The sequence below is a fragment of the Pleurodeles waltl genome, chromosome 3_1 (assembly GCF_031143425.1).
Source record: "Pleurodeles waltl isolate 20211129_DDA chromosome 3_1, aPleWal1.hap1.20221129, whole genome shotgun sequence".
In the NCBI taxonomy this organism is placed as follows: Eukaryota; Metazoa; Chordata; class Amphibia; order Caudata; family Salamandridae; genus Pleurodeles; species Pleurodeles waltl.
In genome coordinates, this window is record NC_090440.1 from 574,590,903 (window position 1) to 574,603,453 (window position 12,551).

At 41.6% G+C, this 12,551-nt stretch overlaps 1 protein-coding gene across 5 annotated transcripts in view; it reads left to right on the top strand.

Annotated features, from left to right (window-relative positions):
• OSBPL5 (oxysterol binding protein like 5) overlaps positions 1 to 12,551 on the top strand; it is a 1,002,849-nt gene that overhangs the window by 660,820 nt on the left and 329,478 nt on the right. For all 5 annotated transcript variants that reach the window (XM_069223010.1, XM_069223008.1, XM_069223007.1 and 2 more), the window contains one exon: positions 4,781 to 4,865. In XM_069223010.1, coding sequence (XP_069079111.1) covers positions 4,781 to 4,865 — 85 coding nt within the window. The remainder of the gene's footprint in view (positions 1 to 4,780; positions 4,866 to 12,551) is intronic.

Here is a 12,551-nt window from a genome sequence, read left to right on the forward strand (position 1 = left end):
AAGTTTGTATATCCCACTACATTTCATCAGGTTAAACCTGCCAGAATGTAAAGAATGAAAAAGACCTAAAAATATTGACACATACAGATTTTGGCACCAAACTACACATGTAGTGCCACATAGTTAGTGTACAACTTAGGGTAAACGATAATCAATTCACCCAATTAATATTTGGTACGTTGATGTCTGATTTTAACAGTTGTGATGATTATCCCATCCAATCATGTGTCCCCTATACTATGCCCATTTGTATCATTGGTGAATTTTAAACTGTTCAAAATCATATGCCAACAAATATACCATACCACATGTATTCAAATGTACAGAACGTATTTCATTATTGAAAATATAGGTGTAACACTAAGAACATGTTTAAGATTGTGTAAAATGTCCACAAATAAAAGGCATTGATAGTGCTTCAAAAGCTTAAAACAATAAGGCAAATGAAGCAGAAACAGCAAAACAGTAAAAGCTATCATTCATTAAATTGAGTAAGTGGAAATTAAAAGACACATACAAAGCCCAGAAGTGTAGTGGAAAGTCCTCAAAAAGTGGAAATGCAATCAAATCTTTAAAAAGCCTTATGTTTCAATCAGAAGGCTCTTAACATCAAACAAGATGGCACATCCATTTAACTCGCCTCATGCTTTTATAAATTAAGTGAATTATAAGAGATTCAAAGAGATCATTATTTATTCGGAATTACAGAAAGGAAATATATTCGATTAATATGGAGAATCTCAATCCCAAATCACATTTTTCAGTAAAGCCAATATTGAAGTGAGAGTGAATATCTCAGCCTCCATGGCAGAGGACCACCCTGATATCTTAGAAATCATCAACCATGTCAACAACAATGTTATTTAATATTTCATAAGTGATGTTTATGTAAGGTCATAAACAGTATATGATGGGGCAAAGGTTATGGTTAGTTTACCTAAACGTATCTGGTGAATTTCTGTGGTTTTAAAATTTTGTTTTATAATGATATCCGCATCTTAACTGAGTTTTTTCAATAATTTGCTGATGTTTTTTCAGCATACTTTAAAGTCTTATAACAAAAGGTAGTCATAACTTCACTTTAAAATTAATTTTTGTTTCAACTAAATTTTGACACAATAAAAATACAAATCAATAGTAAGAATAAAAAGAGGAAATTAATTACCAGAATAGAGGTTTCAGGACTTTCTTAAAGTCAGATCTGAGTGTCACTTTTGAGATAGAGCACTTCTGTTCCATAGATGAGGGCACCCAGAAACTTAAGGAATGCCCTCAAGTCTGTGATCTCGTAAAATTAGGTATGATCAGCAGGAGGTTGGATGTAGAATGCAGGATTCTACCAGACATTCAGACATTTTGCATCTAAACTGGTCACGTAGAAACAATGTGTTTGTCATAGTAGATCTTGTATATAAGGCAGAGGGCTTTAAAGGAGCCCCTCTGCCTAGCCAGGAGCCATTGGAGTTGAGTACTGACTTGTCAGGCCTGGTCATATCATTTGAGGTGTGCATCTGTCTGTATTGAAACATTTTAGATTTTCTGCAGTTTGGATACAATGCTGTTGAGTAGTCCAAGATGTTAAAGTAATCTATTCTGGATAGGATACACGTGTCAAGGTGCCGATCCTTAATAAGTAAACTTACAAGGGGACGCGTATAGGTTGATGAACCTTTTGCTCCCTTAGAATAATCCTGCCATAGTTCTAGCATAGTACACAATAATCAATATGCAAAAAGTCAATATTCATTAGTCAAATCAATGGTCAATAATCGAATCAAAGTCAGTAATTGTCACACACCATGACTTCTCAGCCATAAATAACCACACCTTTAGTAAAGTTTAGTAATTTTATTTCCCTTTGGGTTACAATACTAAGTCATATGGATTAATACTCAATCTCAAGTTCAAATGCATATAAGAACAATATTAATTAGCCAAAAGACGCCAGAAACACAATCTAATTAAGGCTTGTATCACAATACATTCTAGAACATCAGCGCCAATCAATAATAGAATCAGCTTCAAGATTTCATCTCTGTCCATAAGTTTCAGCAAAACATCTGTCAAACATTTGTCTCTGTAATCTGTCTATCATCAGATTTTAAAAAAAAACTCATCTAACCCAGAGCAGCATCAGCATGTGGGGCTTCATGCAAAATAATTTAGAACAAGTACTTACAAAACATCTAGCTAAGGAAAACTAACTAAGACAGCGCAGTTGGTACCTAGAAAGAAAAGGCCCAAAAATAAATTTCAGCCATATTGTCATATCTACCTATCGTCAGTATGGGTCAGCAAACAGAATCAGCCTTCGTCCCCAGGTCATCAATCGATCAGCAACACATCAAGCTCTCAGTCAGAGAGTATGAGCCCAATGACATAATCTCGAATCTCTTCTTCTTCTCAATATCGCAACCCAAAATCGGAATAAGGACTGAAGTCTTTTCCCTCTGTCACGTTGTTATATCAAAGTCACCCAAACTATCCCCCAATTTCCAATTGGTCAATTAACTGTACGTTATTACCCCATCCAATGAATTAACTGTCCCAAATCTATAAATTCTAATATTTCACACTTCACACGTTGTTGATTGATCCGCCTTACGATGTCCTCATCATCCAGTTTGTCCGTATCAAAATTGTTTCATCTTCTTCTCCAGTCAGTGTCTTCATTGTTCGCGTCCTTGGAAAGTACATCTAGCGCATTTTACATATGATATGATACATTTGTAGAACTTCAACTCCTGTCCGTCGGTTCCCATAGAAAGCTTCAGTTAAGCATTTTATGAAAGCAATGAGCATTTCACAGTTAGTCCACTCTGTCAGCTTTTTTCATTAAACGCTAAGAAATACAGCTTCTGCAAGAGGCCTGGCAAGACTAGGCCAAGACACTCGCCAAGATAAGGCCTACAATTAATAAACTAAAGCATAATTCATAACCCTTAAAATGGCATATTACTACATTAATCTAATACTTTTTCAATATTTATGTGTTAATCATTCATTTAGTACATTTCGTGAACACTGGTGGCCATTCCTCGAGGTCACAATTTCAAACGTGCCATTTTTTTTTCTATGTTATATTATTTTTTTCAAATTCATAATAAAAAAATACATAGACATTCATTAATAATTTCTAATTAAGACATTTGTGTTAGCAATTACAATGACTGTTTGTAGTACAGATGGCAGAATGGAAAAACCTTGCCAAGACTCCTTAATCCGCGTGGTGAGGAGACTGCTTTCATCTGTGATTTAAGCAGGAGTTTAATAACAATTGCTATTTCCTATTTATGTGTTTTTTCTCTATGGGTGAGAGGGTTGGGGTTTAATCCCAGGAGCACAACCAGATGTTGTGTTTTCCACATGGAATAATTGCCAATAAATATGATTTCAGTCTTGCTGGCATTCAATAGACATCTAGGTGTTGATTCCTTGCAGACACCCTATAAGACTGTACTTATGTTTGTCAGCTCAATGGTCAAAGAGGACTATTACAGGTGTTGTCAGTGTAGGACACAGCTAGGCAGCCATAGGATCTAATTAGCTAGGATAGCAGTTTTACATGAGTTAAGAGCATTGGTGATCACATAGATCCTTGAAGAATTCCACATTTGACTGCCACAGTGTGGTCTAAGGCCGCAGACTTGGTCCTCCAGAAAGGATGCAAACTGTGTTATCACTGTTCCTGAGATCCCTAAATTGTCTAGCTGCAACTAACAATGGAATGGGCAACCATGTCGAACACCTGTGTGGGGTCCAGAAGGATCAAGGTACTACAGTTATTTCTGTACATCAACGTGCTCTAAATTCAAGCTGGCAAAGATCTAGATTGCATGAGTTTTCTATATGTTGAGCAAGCACGTTTGATGATTTTTGTAGAGCAAGATTAATGCAAAATAAAAAAACGCGCAATTCCTCTTGGAATGTGCAGTGATAGTTTTGCAGTGATAATTTTGAGGCACTGAGTTAATGACTCTGCCCCTGGAACTACACCAAGGTTTCTCAAATGAACAGCAGGTACCGATAACATATTGCTGCCAGTAATAGTACTATTCTATAGCTATCAGTGCTTAATTGGGCCAAAGCTACAACAGTTAAACATTTTTCCATAGGCCAGAGCCTGGTCAGTATCCTACTCTTGACAAACTAAATGGAAAACAGGTCTCGAAATTAAGGGCCTGATTACGACCTTGGCGTAGGGGATTACTCCGTCCTAAATGTGACTGATATCCCGTCCACCATATTACAACTTCCGTATATCCTGGGGAACCTGTAACAAGGCGGACGGGATATCCATCACATTTGGGACAGAGTAATCCTCTCCGCCAATGTCCTAATGAGGCCCATAGTCTTTTAGAAGAAATTTGTCTTCATTATCGCACATTTGAATCATTATTAACTATTGGGTGGCAGTACCTCATGATAAAGAAAAGGCAAAGGTGTTACCCCAAGTGATATGGTCCCACTCATAATGTGCGCAGAGGGAGAGCACACCACTAGTTTCCCCCACGGGTAGTCTTCATCAAAATGGAGGAATTTGTGGAAAGGTCATCATAAACTGTAAGTGATTTTCTTACAAACTGGTTACAGTTCATACTCGAGTTCAGGATTTTTCTGGCAATTGCTGATTTGTTTTTATAACAGATTACTTTGATTACATTTGGCCTGTAACGATAAAATATGTAATAACGTGTTACATGGGCGCACTGAAATGTTGGATCATGAAATAAAAGACGAGTGAAAAACCTAACATTAATGCTTATTTTTCAAAATGCAGGGCCCCAAAGGTGAAAATGTAGGCTCCATCACTCAGCCCCTTCCCAGCAGCCACCTAATCTTCAGAGCAGCTTCAGAGTCAGACGGTGAGTTTCTTAATGCATTTTAGGAATGTTTAAACCTAACTGGTACTGGCAGGGATTACATGGAAAGTGACCAGAGTCTATCAACTAATTATACAGAAGATCAAACACAAGCAGGTAAAAATTAATTGTATTGATAGTAGAATGTAATATTATTCCTCCCGGGGACGTAACACTAGCCCCTGCGACCCACGGGGGCCTCCAACCATTCAGAGACCCCCAAACCTTTCAGAGGACCGCATTCTATCCAAAGCCAATGAATATTTGTGAGATACGGGAGACTCAGGGGCCCTTTTCTCATTCAGCGGGGTTGGGGGGGGCATCATTTTACATTACGCCACTGATTTCCGCACATTTTTAAAAACATATTCTTAATACACTGTCCGCCATCTATGAATATGTAGGATGTTAATATCAGAACTCGTGGCTCAGATTAGAGGCCCAAGGATAATGTCATTTTTGGTATACCTTTGTTTTTTATATGGCTTTGTCTTATAAAATTTGCGGGTCGAAGCTGGTGATATAATGTGCTTAAAGGTTTGATTTTACTACGTAAGGTATAGTCTGGAATTGTTTTTCTAGTCCTGACTAGATACAAGTCAGCCCCGGCAATGAAAGTGCGCAGCCTCTGAAACCAGGTGAACCCAAAAACATAGCTGCATTCAGGGTTCCTTCAGCAGGTGGAACTATGTCCTTCACCTTTGTGAGATTCACCAAACTCTGTGCTTCCACACTGGGTAGTAATCACATGATGTTTGAGGATATCTGAATATTCCAGTTTATTCAATGACATTACATTCAACTGCTTTTGGTAACATATTCTGGACTCACATGTACACACTGGTATAGAGTGTGGCACTCAGGACAAAGGCAGGCAGCAGTGTGAAATGGGCCTTGTTAGACTTTTCATCCTTGGTGTGGTCTCCCTTAACTTTTTGCCTCTATTCCCCAGGTTGTTGATGTGTGCTGGACTCTGATTTTACTGTTTTTGTTACTCTGGGCACTTTAACCAGTGCTAAAGTGCAATTGCTCCTTTACAAAATTTGTATGTAATTGGCTTATCCATGATTGGCATATTTGATTTACTAGTAAGTCCCTAGTAAAGTGCACTGGAGGTGCCAGGGCCTGTAAATTAAATGCTACTATTGGGCCTGCAGCACTGGTTGTGCCACCCACATAAGTAGCTATGTAATCATGTCTCAGACCTGCCATTGCAGTGTCTGTGTGTGCAGTTTTAACTGTAAATTCGACCTGGCAAGTGTACCCACTTGCCAGGCCTAAACCTTCCCTTTCCTTACATGTAAGGCACCCATGAGGTAGGCCCCAGGTAGCCCCAAGGGCAGGGTGCAGTGTATGGTTAAGGTAGGACATATAGTAATGTGTTTTATATGTCCTGACAGTGAAATATTGCTAAATTAGTTTTTCACTGTTGCAATGCCTGTCCCTCTCATAGGTTAACATGGGGCTACCTTTAAATCTGATTAAAGTATAGATTCCCTTTGGGAGCGGATGAACATGTGGAGTTTGGGGTCTCTGAGCTCACAATGTAAAAATATATCTTTTAGTAAAGTTGATTTTAAGATTGTGTGTTTGAAAATGCCACTTTTACAAAGTGTGCATTTTCTTGCTTAAACCATTTTTGTGTCTCTGCCTGTTTGTGGATTCTCTGTCTGTGTCAGTTTGACCGTTGGGCTGGTTGCACCTCACACTAGACAGTGACACAAAGGGAGCTGGGGTGTAGCCTGCATATCCTGATGAGCCATCTGTGCTAGGAGGGAGGGAAGGAGTGGTCATTCACACCTCAAACGGCTGTGCCTGCCCTCACACAAAGCAGTCTCCAACCCCCTGATGAGTGTCTGGGGCCTGGCCTGGGCAAGGCGGGATTTCACATTCAAAAGAGACTTTACTTTGAAGTAGGCCTACTTCAAAGGAGAAATTGACCATAGGAAGGGCACCCAAAACCACAGACTTTGTAAACCCTTTTGGAAACAAGAGGAACCTCTGCCTGGAGAAAAGCTGAAGAGCTGAGGAAGAAGAGCTGCCATGCCTGTGACTGTGCTTTGTGGAACTATCCTGCAGTTGCTGCTTCTGCCAGAGTAAGAGGGCAAACACTGGGCTTTGTGTGCCTTCCATCTTGAGACGAAATCTCCAAGGGCTTGATTTAGAGCTTGCCTCCTGTTGTTTGAAGTCTCAGGGACAGCAAAGACTTCTCACTGCCAGCACCTGGAGTCTCTGGAGAGACTCCTACTCTGCCCTGTGGTGCTCATCCAGTTCCTGGGACCCTGAAAGGAGAAGCTGGCAGCCTAAAGATAAGGAAATCAACGCACAGAGCACGGTGCGGGGGAAAGATCGATGCGACTCCGATCTGCGGCTGAAGAAATGACGCGCTGCCGGCTCTGCAGCTGAGAAACAACGCTCGCAGGAAACGTGAACGAAGAATCGACGCACGGAGCAGGAGAAACAACGCACAGCATCGCCGATGGAGGCTGGGAGATCATAATCCACACTGCTCGGTTTTCGGATCATCGTGTGGCTGGATTTCCGACTCAAGTACTGCTGGGCGTGGAAAAACAACGCAAGGCCTGCCCGGACCCAAGAGTGCTGACCGGATCGATGCATCGCTCTCCTGCGGAGAGAAGAAACAACGCGCTCGACCCGGCAAAAGGAGAAACGAGGTCCTGCTCGTGTGTGGAATCAGCGCATCGCAAGCCCTTTTTGACGTGCACTCGTCCATGCGGGGTTATTTTTGATGTGCCCAAAGTACTTTTTCACGCTGACATCGTTAGTGTGTGTTTGAAACTACTTAAAGACTCTTTTTGATTTTTAATTGATAACTTGACTTATGTATTGTGGATTTTTGTCGTTTTAGTCTTGTTTTGTGTAGATAAATATTTCCTATTTTTCTAAACTGGTGTTGTGTCATTTGTAGTGTTTTCATTAAGTTACTGTGTGTGTTGGTGCAAATACTTTACACCTAGCACTCTGAAGTTAAGCCTACTGCTCTGCCAAGCTACCAAAGGGTAAACAGGGGTTAGCAGAGGGTGATTCTCTTTTACCCTGACTAGAGTGAGGGTCCTTGCTTGAACAGGGGGTAACCTGACTGTCCTGACTGTCAACCAAAGCCCCCATTTCTAACAGGCCTGCATTACTTCAAGCAATGTCAAATCGTAAATGTTGTATTTAACACTAACACTGCTATAAAGTAGCTTAAAACTACAACTGGCATACAATCCAGTAGGCTTAAAGTTAGCACAAAAATGCAACAAAAAACTTTAACTTTCCCCATATTTCCCCCAAATTTCCGTTTTCTGCCATTAAATACAGGCGGGCTCATCCACTGCACCATATCACTCCCCATCAGCCAAACCCCTGTCACCAGTCATCTTCTTGTTACCTCTTGCCCATAAACTGCCCCATCAGACAAAATCATAAACAACCACTCTTAAGGGATAGATCCTTGTACATGTGTTTCATTAACAATAATATACTAATTATTATTGTATTGTTGGTTTTTTATTTTACCATATTTCATTTTCAGTTTGATTTACAACAGACAACTGCTAGGGTATAGAGTCAGTGTGTCTCACTTAAGTGCCAATACTATGAGCATATAAAAAAATTTAAAGCAGTACATTGTTGCACACTTGTCTTATTTTTCAGTCTTTCAAATGTGACATCCAACTATGTTTAGTCTGTCTTGTTTGGTCTGTTCTTTCAGGTAGTCCATACTACAAAGACCAATAGCCTGTTGACCCAATATCTCAAATGTAATGTGGATTTAGGATGATGGTATTCTTCTCCTCAAGTGATTTATCATTTGTTGTGGACTCCTTGTAGATACAATGTAGATCTGTTTTGGTCTAATTATTCCTGGCCTCTCCAGGACTATGTAAGCAGGGTCGACTTTTGGGCGGTGTGAGTGGTGCAACTGCACCGGGCGCTGACCTCAGGGAGGCGCTGTGTTTAGCAATTTCTACAAAACTTGCGATTTAAAAGCACCTGCTGAAAAGTTCCTTGTGCGTTTATCCTTCAAGAAACAATTAAAATGTCAAGATACCTCTTGTGATTAATGTTCCTGCTAGAGAGAGAGAGATGGGAGTTTTGCCTAGGGCAGATTTGACTCAACATAAAGTAGCAAAGAGGGTTAATATGCCTGCTGCAAAAAACAGAACTATGGGGTATATTTAAGAAAAATGGCGCTGCATACAGTTCAGCACCACTTTTCTTGCACCCCTTAGCGCCCCTCCTAACGCCACCATTTGTGCATCATATTTAAAATACAGTGCACCATGGCGGTAGTTAGGGGACTAGAGTCAGAATTTTTTACGCTAGTCCGGCGCATTGGAGGATTAGCATAAAAAATGTTGACGCTAATCTTGCACATCACCCAGATGCCCATTATAACCAATGAAAGCCTCCTTTTAATACACAAAAGTATGATGGCCGGAGTGCTGAACAACGCAACCTGGCGGTATTTAGGGGACTGTTGTGGTACTAGGGGCTTTTAAATATGCCCAAATGGGGCATATTTGAAAAAAGTGGCACTGCACACAGTGCTGCACCACTTTTCTTGCGCTTCTTAGCGCTCCCCGAACGCCACCATGTGTGCGCTGTATTTAAAATACGTCGCAACCTGGCGGTAGTTAGGGGACTGTTGTGGAATTGAAGGAGTTTTGCTTTATGAAACGCGAACTACAGGGTCAGGTGCCATATGATTTAGTAGAGTTTTATCGATTTAGGGATCTTATAGGTAAAGTTTATACATCGTTTCAATTGTGCTCCAGGTTCTCTTTTCACTAGTACATCTCTTGATTAGAGTACCAGTCTCCTCTGGGAAATTCAGTGTACCTAAAAAAAAAAAGGAAATAATTCTGGTCTCAGGGACGTGAATTTACTAGAATGGTCGGATAGGGATATTAGGGAAGGGAGTGGGTGGCGATGTGAGGGGGTTCACACTGGTGACACAAGGCTTGTGAATTCACATGTGCTCAAGACATGCATAAGTGTCTTTGAGGGTGTTTTTTTCTTTATTTATAGGTGTGAGCCCCCTTTTTTTTCCCCTCTGTTATTACTCACTCACTCCTGTTTTCCCCATTTGGTGAATTCAGCCCAAAACTCACTCGTACCTTCTGGAACGTGGCTGGGCTGTGGGCATGTAGAGTTCTGGATTTTTTCTTCTTTTCCCTTCTCCGCTCCCTCTCCTTGCTCTGCTCTCTCTCTTCTCCTTCTCCACTCCTTCTTCTTGCTCCGCTCTCTCTCCGCTCCTTCGCTCTGCCTCCGCTCTTTCTCTGTGCTCCGCTTCTTTTCCTTGCTCTCCTCTCTTTCCGCTCTGCCCCTTCTCTCTCCACTCCATTTCTTCTCCTGGTTCCGCTCTGTCTCTCCACTCCGCTTCTTCTCCCCGCTCCACTCCTTCTCCTGGTTCCGCTCTCTCGCTCCGGTCCTTCTCCTCGCTCCACTCTTTCTCCTTGCTCTGCTCTCTCTCCACTCCACTCCTTCTTTCTCTGCTCTTCTCCTTCTTCTGGTTCCGCTCTCTCTCTCTGCTCCTTCTCTCCCTGCTCCTCTCCTTCTCCTGGTTCCGCTCTCTCTCCGCTCCGCACTTTCTCTCCCCACTCCGCTCCTTCTCCTGGTTCCGCTCTCTCTGCTTCCAGGGTGTGTCCCCCCACGTCACGGGTGGTCGTTAAAGTAACGGGTGATGCCTGAAGTGCTGGGAACGCACTCGTTATGGCATCCCCGTTACAGAGACTAGAGTCAGAATTTTTGACGCTAGTCTGGCTGTTTGCAGGATTAGCATACAAAATGTTGATGCTAATCCTCCAAAGCACCCATAGGCCCAGTGTAACCAACAGATGCCTCCTTTTAACGCCTGCTCTGAGCAGGCGTTAAAAGTCGCTGAAACAAATGACGCAAAGAAATCTGTTTGATTTTTTTGCCCCCCCCAAACGGGAGAATGTCACCTTTGCATACTTTATGCCTGGTGCAGGCATAATGTAGCGCAAAGAGATACAAAGTGGCGCAATGCATGCATTGCACCACTTTGTAAATGTGGCACAGTGCTTTTGGCCTTATAACGCCACATTAGTGTAAAAAACAATGACGCTAATGTGGCATTAGAATGGCGCTAGGGGCTCTTAATTATGACCCTATATTTTATATGGCTAGCTGAGTGGATTAGTAAAGCCAGTCTTTATAAGTGCTTTAAAACACATGAATGTATGTAAAAGGGGAGCGATGGAGAGATGAGGGGCATATTTGCTGGATGACAGTGAGTGAAACCGAGGAGGAGGTCATGGGGTAGGGTGGCGCCACAATAAACTGTTGCACAGGGCGCCACCAGTCCTAAAGCTGGCCCTGTATATAAGGAATGTGTATCTTTACTTGTAGAAAAACAAATATAAAAATATTATTATCATTATGGGTCTAAAATTTAAAACAGCTGCAATCCACCTTGTGCGCATTACTATAGTGATCATACAACAAGACACTCTGGATAAAGAAACTGGAAGAATCAAAGGTATGAACTTTACACCTAAAACTCATGCAAAAAAACAGTTTAAGATGCTTTTACTTTCATATGGAGCAACAATATAGGACAGAGTGTCCATAGTGTAAATATCTAGCCTCTATTGCCTCAATGTTTAGCCTTGTACCTTTTAAAACTGGTGGTTTGCCAGGGTTGGTCACTGACCATGGAACTGAGCCAGCTGAGGTGCTATAGTGTCAAAAACTGCATGCCACCCATGTATGGCACAAGGTGAATCCATCAAATCATATACAGATACTTATTTGCTCGAACCTTACGCCTGTTGTAAAGGATAGGTCTCAAAGAACGGGGATTCCAACTTTCCCTTAGGGGAGCCTTATTAGTTCTTACCAGATGCAAACTTTTAGCTGTATGTTGGGCAAGAGCGAATACATGGATAATGGCATCACTCAAATATAGCGGAAAACACTGGTGAGTTCAGGCGCATATGGTGTGGAGAACTGAACATTGTGGCGCCTGCTTACTTAGAGCTGACATGTCACCTGCAGTAGCAATGAATTCCCTTACCAGGCGAATCCATCTCCCTCTCAAGGGTCTACGGGTTGCAGGGAGTTGCAGCAATGTCGCTCAACCTGCTTTAATCAAAGTGACATCTATAAAGAGACACAGGCGCATCTTTCGCACGGGGATTAGTTCTGACTCTCAGACGTGACAACATGGGACTTTGTCTACTGGGATGGTAATACTAGTCTACACCTTCTAATCGGTGTTGCACACCGCATTAGCCACCATATTAAAATTCACGTCTCCTGCTTAAATCTCATCCCGGATGAGAGTGAACCAAACTACAAAAACAGGTGTGAGATATGTAATCTTAGTATGCATAGTTATATTTTATTTAATCAACATCAGCCTTAACCCAGATAACAAGTAACATGTACACAGCAATGCCGATCAGGGCCATCTTTTATATCTTAAAGAACCGGAGAAGGGGCTTTCTGGAAACAAAACTCCCATCAAGAAGAAATATTCAATAATGCTGGCTAGTTTAGGTAAGCTTTGAAAGAAACATGTTGGGAATTGGCCAAAATCCCAAGGCGTCCCTCCCAAAGCCATACCATTCCCTCCTTATCATGCTAACCAACTAACTCCTCCATATTATGTACTAGCTCTTCGGTGATAATATGTCCTCGCTCTTCGGTGAGAAA